Genomic DNA, 20462 nt, shown 5'->3' with positions numbered 1-20462 from the left:
TGTCATGGAAAGAGCAGGTGTTCCTAATGTTTTGTACACTCGGTGTAAGCGTTGATCAGTTGGCAGGGGTCTTTACTTCAACATTGTGTTTTGATGTATTTCTAAATCCTTGTAAGAGGCTTTCTGGTAGATGTTTTCTAAGACCCCTTTCCCACCTGTTTGACCAGGGATCCAAGTCTTTGCTTAATCCTGATTTTTAGGACGGAAAATGGTGGAAAAATGTATATATACCTTAATTTTGTCTAAAAATATAGACTGTCAGCTTTCATTTGGGTCAGATGGTTTAGACCCTTTCTTCTTAAAGATTCATCGCCAAGCCTATCTCCTATCTCCTATCTCTGTTTCCATTGCTTGGAAGGCAGTCACGGTTCGTCCTTTATTTAAAGGGGGAGATCAAGCTGATCCTAACTGTTATAGGTCTATTTCTATTTTGCCCTGTTTATCAAAAGTGTTGTCATTCATCAACTGACTGGCTTTCTTAATGTCTATAGTGTTCTCTCTGTTATGCAATCTGGTTTCCGCTCAGGTTATGGAGGTGTCACTGCAACCTTAAAGGTCCTCAATGATGTCACCATTGCCCTTGATTTTAAGCAATGTTGTGCTGCTATTTTTTTTGACTTGGCCAAATATTTTGTTACGGTAGACCATTCCATTCTTGTGGGCCGGCTAAGGAGTATCTGGGGGGTCTTTAGCCTGGTTTGCTAACTACCTCTCTCAAAGAAGGCAGTGTATAAAGTCTGAATATCTGCTGCCTGTCACTGCCTGTCACCAAGGGAGTACCCCAAGGCTTAATTAAAGGCCCCACGCTCTTCTCAATTTACATCAACAACATAGCTCAGGCTGTAGGAAGCTCTTTCATTCATGTATATGCAGATGATACAGTCTTATACTCAGCTGGTCCCTCCCCAGATTTTGTGTTAAATGCTCCACAACAAAGCTTTCTTAGTGTCGAACAAGCTTTCTCTACCCTTAACCTCATTCGGAACACCTCCAAAACAAAGGTAATGTGGTTTGCCAAGAAGAATGCCCCTCTCCCCACAGGTGTGATTCTACCTCTGATGGTTTAGAGCTTGAGGTACACACCTCATACAAGTACTTGGGAGTATGGCTAGACGGTGCACTGTCCTTCGCTCAGCACATATCAAAGCTGCAGGCTAAAGTTAAATCTAGATTTGGTTTCCTATATCGTAATCGCTCCTCTTTCACCCCAGCTGCCAAACTAACCCTGATTCAGATAACCATCTTACCCATGTTAAATTATGGAGACATAATTTATAGATCGGCAGGTAAGGGTGCTCTCGAGCAGCTAGATGTTCCATTCGGCCATCAGATTTGCCACCAATGTTCCTTATAGGACACATCACTGCACTCTGTACTCCTCTGTAAACTGGTCATCTCTGTATACCCGTCGCAAGACCCACTGGTTGATGCTTATTTATAAAACCCTCTTAGGCCTCACTCCCCCCTATCTGAGATATCTACTGAAGCCCTCATCCTCCACATACAACACCCCTTCACTCCCCCCTCTCTGAGATATCTACTGCAGCTCTCATCCTCCACATACAACACCCCTTCACTCCCCCCTCTCTGGGATATCTACTGCAGCCCTCATCCTCCACATACAACACCCCTTCACTTCCCCCTCTCTGAGATATCTACTGCAGCACTCATCCTCCACATACAACACCCCTTCACTCCACCCTATCTGAGATATCTACTGCAGCCCTCATCCTCCACATACAACACCCCTTCACTCCACCCTATCTGAGATACCTACTGAATCCCTCATCCTCCACATAAGGTTAAACATTTTTTTTTAAAGCATGTAAATTTGACATGCTCCTATAAACTTCACATTTTGGTGCTCATGGGTCCTTTTACATGGAAATGCCCTGGTGCTCATGGGTCCTTTTACATGGATATGCCCTGGTGCTCATGGGTCATTTTACATGGAAATGCCCTGGGGCTCATGGGTCCTTTTACATGGAAATGCCATGGTGCTAATGGGTCCTTTTACATGGAAATGCCTTGGTGCTCATGGGTCCTTTTACATGGAAATGCCCTGGAGCTCTTGGGTCATTTTACATGGAAATGCCCTGGAGCTCTTGGGTCCTTTTACATGGAAATGCCCTGGTGCTCATGGGTCCTTTTACATGGAAATGCCCTGGTGCTCATGGGTCCTTTACATGGAAATGCCCTGGTGCTCATGGGTCCTTTACATGGAAATGCACTGGGGCTCATGGGTCCTTTTACATGGAAATGCCATGGAGCTAATGGGTCCTTTTACATGGAAATGCCCTGGTGCTAATGGGTCCTTTACATGGAAATGCCCTGGTGCTAATGGGTCCTTCTTACATGGAAATGCCCTGGTGCTAATGGGTCCTTTTACATGGAAATGCCCTGGTGCTAATGGGTCCTTTTACATGGAAATGACATAGTGCTCATGGGTCCTTTTACATGGAAATGCACTGGGGCTCATGGGTCCTTTTTACATGGAAATGCCATGGAGCTAATGGGTCCTATTACATGGAAATGCCCTGGTGCTAATGGGTCCTTCTTACATGGAAATGCCCTGGTGCTCATGGGTCCTTTACATGGAAATGCCCTGGTGCTCATGGGTCCTTTACATGGAAATGCCCTGGAGCTAATGGGTCCTTTTACATGGAAATGCCCTGGTGCTCATGGGTCCTTTACATGGAAATGCCCTGGTGCTCATGGGTCCTTTACATGGAAATGCCCTGGAGCTAATGGGTCCTTTTACATGGAAATGCACCCCTACAAACATACAGTGATGATGAAGAAAACAAGAAAGTCTGCATGGCAGCAGGTGGCAGGAAGAGGGAACCGATAGACCTTGTATTGAGCACCTCACATTTAAAGCTCTGTTTTTAATAACTAACCGAACAAAATGGTTGATCTACTAAGCACTGTCATGTTAACTTGGCCCTTGGAGGATGGGTCAGATGTGGTGGCCTTGTTTCATTTGAACATGATTTAAAGGGGTCCCTCTGCATCAGGGTGAACGGTGGTCAAGCAGGGGTCATTAAGTGTAGCCTGTACCTGTCTGGTTATGAGCAACTCCCTTGACACACATTAAAACGTATTATTAACCCACCATAGCAACACGTAGGTTTCTACATATAATAACCCACCATAGCAACACGTAGGTTTCTACATATAATAACCCACCATAGCAACACGTAGGTTTCTACATATAATAACCCACCATAGCAACACGTAGGTTTCCCCATAGGTTTCTAATATAATAACCCACCATAGCAACACGTAGGTTTTCTACATATAATAACCACGTAGGTTTCAGCAACACGTAGGTTTCCCCATAGCAACACGTAGGTTTCTACATATAATAACCACCATAGCAACACGTAGGTTTCTACATATAATAACCACCATAGCAACACTACATAGCAACACGTAGGTTTTCTACATATAATAACCCACCATAGCAACACGTAGGTTTCTACATATAATAACCCACCATAGCAACTACGTAGGTTTTCTACATATAATAACCCACCATAGCAACACGTAGGTTTCTACATATAATAACCCACCATAGCAACACGTAGGTTTCTACATATAATAACCCACCATAGCAACACGTAGGTTTCTACATATAATAACCCACCATAGCAACACGTAGGTTTCTACATATAATAACCCCATAGCAACACGTAGCAATATAATAACCCACCATAGCAACACGGGTTTCTACATATAATAACCCACCATAGCAACACGTAGGTTTCTACATATAATAACCCACCATAGCAACACGTAGGTTTCTACATATAATAACCCACCATAGCAACACGTAGGTTTCTACATATAATAACCAGCCATAGCAACACGTAGGTTTCTACATATAATAACCCACCATAGCAACACGTAGGTTTCTACATATAATAACCCACCATAGCAACACGTAGGTTTCTACATATAATAACCCACCATAGCAACACGTAGGTTTCTACATATAATAACCCACCATAGCAACACGTAGGTTTCTACATATAATAACCCACCATAGCAACACGTAGGTTTCTACATATAATAACCCACCATAGCAACACGTAGGTTTCTACATATAATAACCCACCATAGCAACACGTAGGTTTCTAGCAACACGTAGGTTTCTACATATAATAACCCACCATAGCAACACGTAGGTTTCTACATATAATAACCCACCATAGCAACACGTAGGTTTCTACATATAATAACCCACCATAGCAACACGTAGGTTTCTACATATAATAACCCACCATAGCAACACGTAGGTTTCTACATATAATAACCCACCATAGCAACACGTAGGTTTCTACATATAATAACCCACCATAGCAACACGTAGGTTTCTACATATAATAACCCACCATAGCAACACGTAGGTTTCTACATATAATAACCCACCATAGCAACACGTAGGTTTCTACATATAATAACCCACCATAGCAACACGTAGGTTTCTACATATAATAACCCACCATAGCAACACGTAGGTTTCTAGCAACACGTAGGTTTCTATAATAACATATAAACACGTAACCCAACCACCAGCAACACTACATATAATAACCCACCATAGCAACACGTAGGTTTCTACATATAATAACCCACCATAGCAACACGTAGGTTTCTACATATAATAACCCACCATAGCAACACGTAGGTTTCTACATATAATAACCCACCATAGCAACACGTAGGTTTCTACATATAATAACCCACCATAGCAACACGTAGGTTTCTACATATAATAACCCACCATAGCAACACGTAGGTTTCTACATATAATAACCCACCATAGCAACACGTAGGTTTCTACATATAATAACCCACCATAGCAACACGTAGGTTTCTACATATAATAACCCACCATAGCAACACGTAGGTTTCTACATATAATAACCCACCATAGCAACACGTAGGTTTCTACATATAATAACCCACCATAGCAACACGTAGCAAATAACCCACCATAGCAACACGTAGGTTTCTACATATAATAACCCACCATAGCAACACGTAGGTTTCTACATATAACCCCACCATAGCAACACGTAGGTTTCAACAATAACCCACCATAGCAACACGTAGGTTTCTAGGTTTCTACATAACAACCCACCATAGCAACACGTAGGTTTCTACATATAATAACCCACCACAGCAACACAGGTTTCTAGCAACAATAACCCACCATAGCAACACGTAGGTTTCTACATATAACCCACCATAGCAACACGTAACCCACCACCATAGCAACACGTAGCAACACGTAGGTTTCTACATATAATAACCCACCATAGCAACACGTAGGTTTCTACACCTAACAACCCACCACAGCAACACTTAGGTTTCTACACCTAACAACCCACCACAGCAACACTTAGGTTTCTACACCTAACAACCCACCACAGCAACACTTAGGTTTCTACACCTAACAACCCACCACAGCAACACTTAGGTTTCTACACCTAACAACCCACCACAGCAACACTTAGGTTTCTACACCTAACAACCCACCACAGCAACACTTAGGTTTCTACACCTAACAACCCACCACAGCAACACTTAGGTTTCTACACTAACCCTAAACAAAAAATTGCCCTACAAAACTGCTGTTCAAGAAACGGATAAATGGGTTTTCCTATCCAAATTCGATGGATGAACCAACATTGACCATTAATCAATGGCATTGTCAGCATCCTCTGTTCTACACCGCGCTGCCTTTGCTTGTTCTCCTCTATCTCGGAGACAGAGGCAGCTCTCACTACCATTGGCCCACCGCGCTGCCTTTGCTTGTTCTCCTCTATCTCGGAGACAGAGGCAGCTCTCACTACCATTGGCCCACCGCGCTGCCTTTGCTTGTTCTCCTCTATCTCGGAGACAGAGGCAGCTCTCACTACCATTGGCCCACCGCGCGCTGTCTTTGCCGCTGCAAAACATCTTGAAAATTCAACAGGGTCCTTTTGTGACGTCAATTGCGGGACCCCACCGAACAGATCTATTGCGGGAGCGGAAGAGACCGACACAGGGAGGAAATGGAGAGATTCCCCGCTCCAGATCCGCTCCAGGATTTCCAGGGGTTTGGAATGTCGTGTGTCATACGTGTGTGTGTGTTCCCCTTTCCCTTTCGCTCAAACCCACAGTTATTGCACTTTAGTCAAGGTTTGGTTTCCGTTACCTGGCGTGAATCCAGCGGAGTATAGGTCTGGTCGCAGCTCCGTGAAATAACATGGGGATTTGAATAGAGTCATAAGGGACGGAATTGGATCGTGAAGCCTACATCAGAAAGTATTAGTCTTTTGTAGGTGGTGTCTGTCTAAAAATGAAGCGCCCGAGGCTATGGAGAGTGTTGTTTTTCATGACGCTGTTGTACCATCTTGGGATGTCAAGCAGATACGGTAAGATGATGGTGGAGTGGCATGTTGTTTCGGTGGAGGGAGAGGTGGAAGAGAAGACGTGCTGGTAGAGGGAAACATCACTGTGGAGGTAGTGAAGTAGTGTTTGGAATGAAGTCCGCAGTATAGAGACATTGATGTCGTCTTTTTAGTTTACTTCAAAGATCTGCTACGTGTGGATGTCATTACATTGCATCGAAGACATGCCATCCATCTGATAGAGAAGATGATTTTGGTCAAAATACATGTTTAGGTTTTTTGTAACATCAATTAACGGCTAGACTTTCAATTGATTTACTAAAATACATAAGGTAAGCTAGCTGTAAAATCGTGATTCAAAGGCGTTTTGCCCGACGTCATTTATTTTGATGCGGTTTTAGTTTGACTAAGCGAGCATTACATATTATTTTCTGTTAAGTTGTGTAAATAAGCACAGTTCACCGTGGAAAGGTAAAAGTGAAGAAAGTAAAAAAAAAGATATATTCGCAAAGCTTTTAGCTATGGCTTTCCACCTGCTTGATATTAAATGGTTTTCAGGACCACGGAGAGCGACCAGGCTACAGTTTGGCGCTGTTTGCCTTGTCTTGTTCATTGTATACTATCCTGCCTTTAAAAATATATATATAATTCTCTCTCATCTCGTCAACCCTGGTCTCCACTCTCCTGTTTTTACCTCTCTCCTTACCTCCTCCCCTCTCCTCCGTCCCCCGTCACACGATTTAGTTCCATAATGAGCCTTATTCTGACTCCAAGGCGTCATAATGGTCTCTGGTTCATCTCAGCCAGTTACCACGGTTACTCGGTGTTCCAAAGGTGAAAGTTCAAGGATCTGTTTTTCTTTGTGTTTCTCTCATTTAGTCAGCCATTTAAATGGCTGTAGTTCCCTGTTTGACACCAACGAGCATTTAATTGATCACTAAATCGTCTCCCTGTTTCTCTGTTACAGTGGTGGAATATGTTGTAAGTTATTTTCCATAAGGGGTTGCCGTGGCCCAACAGGGCTACGCCTTCATCTTTTGAATTTCTTTAGTATGCTGAAGTGCATCTAGAATTATGGGAATGTGGATAAAAACAAAAGTGTGCATCTCCCTCTTCAAAGCATCCTCTGAAAATGAAATAATCTAATGTATAACCTGAATATATAGGAGACAAACACTCTGAATATACAGGGATCAAACACTCTGAATATATAGGGAACAAACACTCTGAATATACAGGGGACAAACACTCTGAATATATAGGGGACAAACACTCTGAATATACAGAATATACAGGAACAAACACAAACTGAATATACAGGAGACAAACACTCTGAATATATAGGAGACAAACACTCTGAATATACAGGAGACAAACACTCTGAATATACTGAATATACAGGAGACAAACACAAACACTCTGAATATACAGGAGACAAACACTCTGAATATATAGGAGACAAACACTCTGAATATATAGGGAACAAACACTCTGAATATACAGGAGACAAACACTCTGAATATATAGGAGACAAACACTCTGAATATACAGGAGACAAACACTCTGAATATACAGGAGACAAACACTCTGAATATACAGGAGACAAACACTCTGAATATACAGGGAACAAACACTCTGAATATACAGGAGACAAACACTCTGAATATATAGGAGACAAACACTCTGAATATATAGGAGACAAACACTCTGAATATACAGGGAACAAACACTCTGAATATACAGGAGACAAACACTCTGAATATACAGGAGACAAACACTCTGAATATACAGGAGACAAACACTCTGAATATACAGGAGACAAACACTCTGAATATATAGGGAACAAACACTCTGAATATACAGGAGACAAACACTCTGAATATACAGGAGACAAACACTCTGAATATACAGGAGACAAACACTCTGAATATATAGGAGACAAACACTCTGAATATATAGGGAACAAACACTCTGAATATACAGGAGACAAACACTCTGAATATACAGGAGACAAACACTCTGAATATACAGGAGACAAACACTCTGAATATACAGGAGACAAACACTCTGAATATATAGGAGACAAACACTCTGAATATATAGGAGACAAACACTCTGAATATATAGGAGACAAACACTCTGAATATACAGGAGACAAACACTCTGAATATACAGGAGACAAACACTCTGAATATATAGGAGACAAACACTCTGAATATACAGGAGACAAACACTCTGAATATACAGGAGACAAACACTCTGAATATATAGGAGACAAACACTCTGAATATATAGGAGACAAACACTCTGAATATACAGGGATGAGACCAGGAGACCTTAGCTGGGTACATGATAGAGGAAACCAGGAGACCTTAGCTGGGTACATGATAGAGGATGAGACCGGGAGACCTTAGCTGGGTACATGATAGAGGATGAGACCAGGAGACCTTAGCTGGGTACATGATAGAGGAGACCAGGAGACCTTAGCTGGGTACATGACAGAAGATAAGACCAGGAGACCTTAGCTGGGTACATGATAGAGGAGACCAGGAGACCTTAGCTGGGTGCATGATAGAGGAGACCAGGAGACCTTAGCTGGGTACATGATAGAGGATGAGACCAGGAGACTTTAGCTGGGTACATGACAGAAGATAAGACCAGGAGACCTGCACTCCAGGCAGGTTCAATAACATCTCCCAAAGTATTTGAAAGATTTCAGGTCTGCTGGGAGCATTCAGGTGTCTGTGTCTGCCACTATATTTGTATCTGTCTGAGTGTATAGCCACTGGAAGATAATAATGTAGGAGATCAGGACAGTGTGTCCCGGCAGCTGTCAGAAGCTGTCTTTACTCTGCTCTGTGGGAAAGCATCATCCCCTCCCCCCATACACAGATTTCAGTTCTTAATCAATCACTCCATCCTACGCCAGAAACCCCACTGTCTAACCTCGACCCCAGGCTCAATTGCTACCTCACAGCATATGCATACATAGAGAGAGAGAGAGTCGATTGGTGGAGGTGATTATTTGAATGTCAGTCACTGAGTCAGAGAGAGAGAGAGAGAGAGAGAGAGAGAGAGAGAGAGAGAGAGAGAGAGAGAGAGAGAGAGAGAGAGAGAGAGAGAGAGAGAGAGAGAGAGAGAGAGAGAGAGAGGGGGGGGGGTTAGACACAACCAAATCATGAGAAAACAAAAAGATAATTACTTGACACATTGGAAAGAATTAACAAAAAAACAGAGCAAACTAGAACAGTATTTGGCCCTAAAACAAAGAGTACACAGTGGCAGAATACCTGACCACTGTGACTGACCCAAACTTAAGGAAAGCTTTGACTATGTACAGACTTAGTGAGCATAGCCTTGCTATTGAGAAAGGCCGCCCGTAGGCAGACATGGCTCTCAAGAGAAGACAGGCTATGTGCTCACTGCACACAAAATGAGGTGGAAACTGAGCTGCACTTCCTAACCTCCTGCCCAATGTATGACCATATTAGAGACACATATTTCCCTCAGATTACACAGATCCACAAAGAATTCGAAAGCAAATCCAATGATGATAAATTTCCATATTTAACATCTCTTTCTGGATTTTGATAATTAGTGGGTATCAGCCTATTCTGCTCTGCGAGCATTATTTGGTGTTTTACATTGTACACAGAGAATATTGATGCAGAAATATGCATGCAGAGTCTCAATTTAGTGTTTGTCCCATTTTGTGAATTCTTGGTTGGTGAGCGGACCCCTGACCTCACATCCATAAAGGGCAATGGGTTCAATAACTGATTCAAGTATTTTTAGACAGATCCTAATTGTCATGTCAAATTTGATGTTCCCGTCTCTCCTCTCATAACGTAAAGCAACACACACTTCCTGTCACCGTGTGACATATTCACTTTCTCTTCCATCATCGGAGACATAGTGAATATGTGATACAGGAACAGGGACCTCATGCTGTTTTGCTGTTATGTCACACGTGCTAGATGCCCACTGTACAGACGCGCTGTATGTGATCAGACGGGGAGATTTAGTTGGGTGTGTTCCTCTGAGAATTTATGATTAATGATGTTACTAACAGAAGAGTGTGTGATGTGCTCACTGCTTACATTATCAGAACAGGTATAATCTAGTCCCTATAGAACCTACTGTAACAGTTTCCATCAACAGGTGTAATCTAGTCCCTATAGAACCTACTGTAACAGTTTCCATCAACAGGTATAATCTAGTCCCTATAGAACCTACTGTAACAGTTTCCATCAACAGGTATAATCTAGTCCCTTTAGAACCTACTGTAACAGTTTCCATCAACAGGTATAATCTAGTCCCTTTAGAACCTACTGTAACAGTTTCCATCAACAGGTATAATCTATTCCCTTTAGAACCTACTGTAACAGTTTCCATCAACAGGTATAATCTAGTCCCTATAGAACCTACTGTAACAGTTTCCATCAACAGGTATAATCTAGTCCCTATAGAACCTACTGTTACAGTTTCCATCAACAGGTATAATCTAGTCCCTTTAGAACCTACTGTTACAGTTTCCATCAACAGGTATAATCTAGTCCCTATAGAACCTACTGTAACAGTTTCCATCAACAGGTATAATCTAGTCCCTTTAGAACCTACTGTAACAGTTTCCATCAACAGGTATAATCTAGTCCCTTTAGAACCTACTGTAACAGTTTCCATCAACAGGTATAATCTAGTCCCTATAGAACCTACTGTAACAGTTTCCATCAACAGGTATAATCTAGTCCCTATAGAACCTACTGTAACAGTTTCCATCAACAGGTATAATCTAGTCCCTATAGAACCTACTGTAACAGTTTCCATCAACAGGTATAATCTAGTCCCTTTAGAACCTACTGTTACAGTTTCCATCAACAGGTATAATCTAGTCCCTTTAGAACCTACTGTAACAGTTTCCATCAACAGGTATAATCTAGTCCCTATAGAACCTACTGTAACAGTTTCCATCAACAGGTATAATCTAGTCCCTATAGAACCTACTGTAACAGTTTCCATCAACAGGTATAATCTAGTCCCTTTAGAACCTACTGTAACAGTTTCCATCAACAGGTATAATCTAATCCCTATAGAACCTACTGTAACAGTTTCCATCAACAGGTATAATCTAATCCCTATAGAACCTACTGTAACAGTTTCCATCAACAGGTATAATCTAGTCCCTATAGAACCTACTGTAACAGTTTCCATCAACAGGTATAATCTAGTCCCTATAGAACCTACCGTAACAGTTTCCATCAACAGGTATAATCTAGTCCCTATAGAACCTACTGTAACAGTTTCCATCAACAGGTATAATCTAGTCCCTTTAGAACCTACTGTAACAGTTTCCATCAACAGGTATAATCTAGTCCCTATAGAACCTACTGTAACAGTTTCCATCAACAGGTATAATCTAGTCCCTTTAGAACCTACTGTAACAGTTTCCATCAACAGGTATAATCTAGTCCCTTTAGAACCTACCGTAACAGTTTCCATCAACAGGTATAATCTAGTCCCTTTAGAACCTACTGTAACAGTTTCCATCAACAGGTATAATCTAGTCCCTATAGAACCTACTGTAACAGTTTCCATCAACAGGTATAATCTAGTCCCTTTAGAACCTACTGTAACAGTTTCCATCAACAGGTATAATCTAGTCCCTTTAGAACCTACTGTAACAGTTTCCATCAACAGGTATAATCTAGTCCCTTTAGAACCTACTGTTACAGTTTCCATCAACAGGTATAATCTAGTCCCTTTAGAACCTACTGTAACAGTTTCCATCAACAGGTATAATCTAGTCCCTATAGAACCTACTGTAACAGTTTCCATCAACAGGTATAATCTAGTCCCTATAGAACCTACTGTTACAGTTTCCATCAACAGGTATAATCTAGTCCCTTTAGAACCTACTGTTACAGTTTCCATCAACAGGTATAATCTAGTCCCTATAGAACCTACTGTAACAGTTTCCATCAACAGGTATAATCTAGTCCCTTTAGAACCTACTGTAACAGTTTCCATCAACAGGTATAATCTAGTCCCTTTCAATTAATGAATGCTTTTAGCAGAGCTGCTATTAATCCCTCTCTCTCCCTCTCAGGTTGTGTGTTTGAGAGGAGGCTGTGCTCCAGGGAGCAGTTCTGCTCTGACGGTGAGTACCCTGTGTGTGTGTGTGTGTGTGTGTGTGTGTGTGTGTGTGTGTGTGTGTGTGTGTGTGTGTGTGTGTGTGTGTGTTCGTGTGTGTGTGTGTGTGTGTGTGTGTGTGTGTGTGTGTGTGTGTGTGTGTGTGTGTGTGTGTGTGTGTGTGTGTGTGTGTGTGTGCGTGTGTGTGTGTGTGTGTGTGTGCTCTTAGCTGAGAATCCTATCCTATCCCTCCTGCCCTGTGGTCGGTATCCCCTAGAGAGTAGCATGCATTTGACCCAGATAAGGCTTACGATGTCAGCTTCAGTCAGTGCCCCCCTCTTGCTTGTTTGTAGGTGACCAAAAACTTATTTTCCACCATAATTTGCAGATAAATTCATTAAAAATTCTACAATGTGATTTTCTGGATTTTTTTTTCTTCTCATTTTGTCTCTCATAGTTGAAGTGAAACCTATGATGAAAATTACAGGCCTTTCTCATCTTTTTAAGTGGGAGAACTTGCACAATTGGTTGCTGACTGAATACTTTTTTGCCCCACTGTATTTGTAGTTGTCCACATATTCTAGGTCAGAACCATCCAGAGTAGTGATGCTTGTCGGGCGGGCGGGTGCGGGTAGCGAATGGTTGAAAAGCATGCATTTGGTTTTACTATCGTTTAAGAGCAGTTCGAGGCCACGGAAGGAGTGTTGTATGGCATTGAAGCTCATTTTTAGGTTAGTTTACACAGTGTCCAAAGATGAATACAGAATAGTGTCGTCTGCGTAGAGGCATCTTCAAAGTGATAGCCATGTTGTGTAAATCAAATGGTATAAACCTCCCCCCAAATATTTTAGTTCCAGGTTGTAAGGCAACAAAATAGGAAAAATTCCAATGGGGTTCAGGAATATTTCGCATGCCACTGTATACAAAATCGAGCACACCGCCATGCAATCCCCATAGACAAACATTGGCAGTATAATGGCCTTCCTGAAGAGCTCAGTGACTTTCAATGTGGAACCGTCATAGGAAGCCACCTTACCAACAGGTCAGTTCATCCAATTTCTGCCCTGCTAGAGCTGCCTCGGTCAACTCTAGGTGCTTTTATAGTGAAGTGGAAATGTCTAGGAGCAACAACGGCTCAGACACAAAATGGTAGGCCACACAAGCTCACAGAGCGGGACCGGCGAGTGCTGAAGTGTGTAAGAATCGTCTGTCTATGGTTGCAACACTCACTATCGAGTTCCAAACTGCCTCTGGAAGCAACGTCAGCACAAAAACTGTTAATTGGGAGCTTCATGAAATGGGTTTCCATGGCCAAGCAGCCGCACACAAGCCTAAGATCACCATGCACACCTCTGGAGAAAGCGTTCTCTGGAGTGATGAATCATGATTCCCTATATGGCAGTGCGATGCACAAATCTGGGTTTGGCAGATGCCAGGATATCGCTGCCAGCCCGAATGCGTAGTGCCAACTGTAAAGTTTGGTGGAGGAGGAATAATGGTCTACGGTTGTTTTTCATGGTTCGGCCCTTAGTTCCAGTGAAGGTAAATCTTACTGCTAACAATGACATTCTAGACGATTCTTTGCTTCCAAATTTGTGGGAAAAGTTTGGGGAAGGCCCTTTCCTGTTTCAGCATGATAATTTTTTATATCTTTATTTAACTTGGCAAGTCAGTTAAGAACAAATACTTATTTTCAATGACAGCCTAGGAACAGTGGGTTAACTGCCTGTTCAGGGGCAAAACAACAGATTTTTAGCTTGTCAGCTCGGGATTCGATCTAGCAACCTTTTGGTTACAAGTCCAGAGCTACTAAAGTACCTGCCGCCCCGCAACATGACTGGCCTGTACAGAGCCCTGACCTCAACCTCATCGAACACCTCTGGGATGAATTGGAATGCCGGCTCAGAGACAGGCCTAATCACCCAAGATCTGTGTCCGACCTAACTAATGCTCTTGGTGGCTGAATGTAAGGAAGTCCCCGCAGAAATGTTCCAGCATAACCTTAGCGGAAAGCCTTCCCAGAAGAGGCTGTTTTAGCTGCAAATGGGGGACCCAAATCCATATTAATTTATTTTACATTTATTAAACTCGACAAGTCAGTTAAAGTACAAATTCTTATTCACCATGACGGCCCACACCGTCCAAACACGGACGACACTGGGCCAATTGTGCGCCGCCCTACGGGACTCCCAATCACGGCCGGTTGTGATACAGTCTGGAATTGAACCAGGGTGTCTGTAGTGACGCCTCCAGCACTGAGATGCAGTGCCTTAGACCGCTGTGCCACTGGTGAGTCCTATTGCCCATATTAATGCCAATGATTTTGGAAAGGTCATGTAGTGAGGCGGCTTACTTTATCGTGTTCTTATTTATTGATTTATTTAGTAGTATGTCCACCCCCCCACCAAACCCCCTCTGTCCTGATTCCACAGTAACCCACCCCACCACCAAACCCCCTCTGTCCTGATTCCACAGTAGTAGTATGTCCACCCCCCACCAAACCCCTCTGTCCTGATTCCACAGTAGTAGTATGTCCACCCCCCACCAAACCCCTCTGTCCTGATTCCACAGTAGTAGTATGTCCACCCCCCACCAAACCCCTCTGTCCTGATTCCACAGTAGTAGTATGTCCACCCCCCACCAAACCCCTCTGTCCTGATTCCACAGTAGTAGTATGTCCACCCCCCACCAAACCCCCTCTGTCCTGATTCCACAGTAGTAGTATGTCCACCCCCCACCAAACCCCCTCTGTCCTGATTCCACAGTAGTAGTATGTCCACCCCCCCACCAAACCCCCTCTGTCCTGATTCCACAGTAGTAGTATGTCCACCCCCCACCAAACCCCTCTGTCCTGATTCCACAGTAGTAGTATGTCCACCCCCCACCAAACCCCCTCTGTCCTGATTCCACAGTAGTAGTATGTCCACCCCCCACCAAACCCCTCTGTCCTGATTCCACAGTAGTAGTATGTCCACCCCCACCAAACCCCCTCTGTCCTGATTCCACAGTAGTAGTATGTCCACCCCCACCAAACCCCCTCTGTCCTGATTCCACAGTAGTAGTATGTCCACCCCCCACCAAACCCCCTCTGTCCTGATTCCACAGTAGTAGCATGTCCACCCCCCCCCACCAAACCCCTCTGTCCTGATTCCACAGTAGTAGCATGTCCACCCCACCACCAAACCCCCTCTGTCCTGATTCCACAGTAACCCACCCCCCACCACCAAACCCCTCTGTCCTGATTCCACAGTAGTAGCATGTCCACCCCCCCGCCCCAACACCACACCCCCTCTGTCCTGATTCCACAGTAACCCACCCCCACCACCAAACCCCTCTGTCCTGATTCCACAGTAGTAGCATGTCCACCCCCCCGCCCCAACACCAAACCCCCTCTGTCCTGATTCTACAGTAACCCACCCCCCACCACCAAACCCCCTCTGTCCTGATTCCACAGTAGTAGCATGTCCACCCCCCACCAAACCCCTCTGTCCTGATTCCACAGTAGTAGCATGTCCACCCCACCACCAAACCCCCTCTGTCCTGATTCCACAGTAACCCACCCCCACCACCAAACCCCCTCTGTCCTAATTCCACAGTAGTAGTATGTCCACCCCCCCAACCCCCTCTGTCCTGATTCCACAGTAGTAGCCCCATCTGTATCTAAAACAGGGCATATACCATTCCTGACATCACAGCCTAGATGTGGAGTAGAGCACAAAATCGAGAACCTTTCTTCTATCCTGTAACGATTATACACACGCTTCCTGCCTCATCAACATTTAAACAGCCTTCCTCTTGCTTTCTTCCATCCCAGCAGGACCAAACTTACAACACACTCAAATACATACACACACACACACACACACACACACACACACACACACACACACACACACACACACACACACACACACACACACACACACACACACACACACACACACACACACACATACACACACACACCATCCCAGCAGGACCTAGCCCATAACACGCTGCACCACACAGCCGCTGACAGAACTGAATGATTTACACTCTGTCCCATCCTCATTCCTCATTGCAAGTACGTAGCTGGCAAGGTACCACAGACACAGACACACAACCTTAGCTAGCTAGGTACCACAGACACACAACCTTAGCTAGCTACAGTAGGTACCACAGACACATAACCTTAGCTAGCTACAGTAGGTACCACAGACACATAACCTTAGCTAGCTACAGTAGGTACCACAGACACAACCTTAGCTAGCTACAGTAGGTGCCACAGACACACAACCGTAGCTAGCTACAGTAGGTACCACAGACACATAAACTTAGCTAGCGAGGTGCCACAGACACACAACCTTAGCTAGCTACAGTAGGTACCACAGACACACAACCTTAGCTAGCTACAGTAGGTGCCACAGACACACAACCGTAGCTAGCTACAGTAGGAACCACAGTCACATAACGTTAGCTAGCGAGGTACCACAGACACACAACCTTATGTAGCTACAGTAGGTATCACAGACACATAAACTTAGCTAGCGAGGTGCCACAGACACACAACCTTAGCTAGCTACAGTAGGTGCCACAGACACACAACCTTAGCTAGCTACAGTAGGAACCACAGACACATAACCTTAGCTAGCGAGGTACCACAGACACACAACCTTATGTAGCTACAGTAGGTGCCAGACACACAACCTTATGAAGCTACAGTAGGAACCACAGACACATAACCTTAGCTAGCGAGGTACCACAGACACATAACCTTAGCTAGCGAGGTACCACAGACACATAACCTTAGCTAGCGAGGTACCACAGACACATAACCTTAGCTAGCGAGGTACCACAGACACATAACCGTAGCTAGCGAGGTACCACAGACACATAACCTTAGCTAGCGAGGTACCACAGACACACAACCGTAGCTAGCGAGGTACCACAGACACATAACCTTAGCTAGCGAGGTACCACAGACACATAACCTTAGCTAGCGAGGTACCACAGACACATAACCTTAGCTAGCGAGGTACCACAGACACATAACCTTAGCTCGCGAGGTACCACAGACACATAACCTTAGCTAGCGAGGTACCACAGACACATAACCGTAGCTAGCGAGGTACCACAGACACATAACCGTAGCTAGCGAGGTACCACAGACACATAACCTTAGCTAGCGAGGTACCACAGACACATAACCTTAGCTAGCGAGGTACCACAGACACACAACCGTAGCTAGCGAGGTACCACAGCTGGTTTACTTCAGATATGTTAAGCAGATGAAAGACTGTTGGTTTGTTCTGGATCTGTGGAACGGATGTATCTATCTCTGCAGCTTGGCTCAGTGTTACGGTGCATGGGGGTGTCTGTTATATATGATATATTCATGGGATGACTAGTTGTTATGGTAGGGGAGGCTTACGTATGTGGGATAGGGTTTCGTGTTACATGCCATGACATACCATTCTGTATTTTCTGTGTGTGTGTGTGTTTAGTGTGTGTTGTGTGTGTGTGTGTGTGTGTGTGTGTGTGTGTGTGACTGTACCATGTGTGTGTTTTCTGTGTGTGTGTGTGTGTGTGTGTGTGTGTGTGGTGGTGGAGGTGGTTAATGTGTAATAAGTGCGTTGGTGTGTATGTGTGTGTGTTTATTGTCGTAGGTGTATTGGAGAAGGGTAGACACACACAGACCACATCTCCTTCTCCTCTCTCTGTCACCTCCCTCCCTGCCTCTCCTCTCCTCATCAGAGCCCCTCTCCAGCTACTACATATTGTTTCTACGGCAACGGTGACATCATCAGGATGAAGGCAGCTGGGTCAACACCCCCCACAATATCTCTCTCTCTCCTCTCTCTTTCCTTCTCTCTTCTCTGTCTCTCTCATTCTCTCTCCTCTCTTTCCCTCTCTCCTCTCTCTCTCATTCTCTCTCCTCTCTCTCCTCTCTTTCCCTCTCTCCTCTCTCTCTCATTCTCTCTCCTCTCTCTCCTCTCTTTCCCTCTCTCCTCTCTCTCTCATTCTCTCTCCTCTCTCTCCTCTCTCTCATTCTCTCTCCTCTCTCTCCTCTCTTTCCCTCTCTCCTCTCTCTCATTCTCTCTCCTCTCTCTCCTCTCTTTCCCTCTCTCCTCTCTCTCCTCTCCCTCTCATTCTCTCTCCCTTCTCTCTCTCTCATTCTCCCTCTCCTCTCCTCTCTCTCATTCTCTCTCTCTCTCCTCTCTCATTCTCTCTCTCCTCTCCTCTCCTCTCTCTCTCCTCTGTCTCTCATTCTTTCTCTCTCTTTTTCTCCGCTCTCACTCTCTCTCTCCCTCTCTCTCTTCTCTCTCTCTCTTTGTCTCTCTCTCTCTCTCATTCAATTCAATTCAATATGCTTTATTTGAGTGACATAACAATGTACATATTGCCAGAGCTTATTTTGGACGTTTAAAATATTAACATAGTTAATAATAATAATCAATATTGCCAACTTGACAACAGTAACAACAATAACCAATCATATAACCATACATTGAACAATAACAATAAGTATGTGTCCACCCTTCTCAATGGCAAGGCTGTCCTCACTGGGCCTCTTGGCATTGCAGGGCTTGGTAATGATATGAGAGAGGGTCACTGTATTTTAGATGTTTCCAAATCTTAATTGCTCTTTTTGAGTTTGTTTGTCCCAATGGGTGAAATCTTGTTTTGCAAGTGAACCCCACACCCATAAAATGCAATCAATTAGTTTTAGCCACATTTGAATAGGTATTTACATTTCAATCACTCTCTCATCATTAAGGTGTCCAGTTGAGCTTATTTTTAAACCTAAGTAATTGTATAGTGTGCAGTACTCTATGTATATTGTACCAATTGAGAACCATCTCTCTCTCTCTCTCTCTCTCTCAATAAATGCTTTACAAGCATGAATGGGTAGTTGCCACTAATGTCAGAGCAATGTAGATGAAGTATAACATAAATTAAACATAATGTTTGACCAACAATAATATATATGTATATATAAATATACAGTTGAAGTCGGAAGTTTACAAACACTTAGGTTGGAGTAATTTAAAACTCGTTTTTCAACCACTCCACAAATTTCTTGTTAACAAACTATAGTTTTGGCAAGTCGGTTAGGACATCTACTTTGTGCGTGACTCTTTACTGGCGGAATATTTCACTTATAATTCACTGTATCACAATTCCAGTGGGTCAGAAGTTTATGACTTTCTAGTTAATTACATTTACCTGATTAGCTTAATCAGGTAATATTAATTACAGAGAAATTATTTTATAGAATAGCATGTCATATTAATTAATCCGGTATAGCCAAAGACACGACAGGTATATGTACGCCCGCAGGCCTCTTGCCTAAACACTCCCAAGGTGCACCTCACCTTCCCCCCCTGGGATCAAATGAAACAGAAGAAGTCACCAACTCAGTGAACAATTTGAATAAATCAAAATAACACTACAACATACTTCTGCAGGACCGGCTACAAAAGACTTTGAAACAAATTTACCAACAACAACCACATACAAAGAATCCCTTCTACCAAAGGAACACTGGCTTTTCAACATACAAATAATCCCTTCTACCAAAGGAACACTGGCTTTTCAACATACAAAGAATCCCTTCTACCAAAGGAACACTGGCTTTTCAACATACAAAGAACCCCTTCTACCAAAGGAACACTGGCTTTTCAACATACAAAGAACCCCTTCTACCAAAGGAACACTGGCTTTTCAACATACAAATAATCCCTTCTACCAAAGGAACACTGGCTTTTCAACATACAAAGAATCCCTTCTAACAAAGGAACACTGGCTTTTCAACATACAAAGAATCCCTTCTAACAAAGGAACACTGGCTTTTCAGGCTGTAGAAGGAGTCGGTAATTGCAGACAGCTGTATCCCCTGACGAGAGCGCCCCAATTTGCAATAGGGCCGACCAATCAGCTGCTTGGAAT

The 20462-nt window shown here is 43.5% G+C and overlaps 1 protein-coding gene across 2 annotated transcripts in view; it reads left to right on the top strand.

Moving 5' to 3' along the window:
* Positions 1–6019: 6019 nt before the first annotated feature.
* ptprna (protein tyrosine phosphatase receptor type Na) overlaps positions 6020–20462 on the top strand; it is a 112988-nt gene continuing 98545 nt past the window's right edge. The window contains exons 1-2 of one of the 2 annotated variants that reach the window (XM_052523150.1): positions 6020–6428; positions 12511–12561. In XM_052523150.1, coding sequence (XP_052379110.1) covers positions 6353–6428; positions 12511–12561 — 127 coding nt within the window. In that variant the 5' untranslated portion in view covers positions 6020–6352. The remainder of the gene's footprint in view (positions 6429–12510; positions 12562–20462) is intronic. The other variant, XM_052523151.1, reaches the window with a different exon arrangement.

This window comes from Oncorhynchus keta, chromosome 7 (assembly GCF_023373465.1).
Source record: "Oncorhynchus keta strain PuntledgeMale-10-30-2019 chromosome 7, Oket_V2, whole genome shotgun sequence".
Classification (NCBI taxonomy): Eukaryota; Metazoa; Chordata; class Actinopteri; order Salmoniformes; family Salmonidae; genus Oncorhynchus; species Oncorhynchus keta.
The sequence above is the reverse complement of the archived record's forward strand: the minus strand, read 5'-3'. Positions and strand labels throughout refer to the sequence as shown.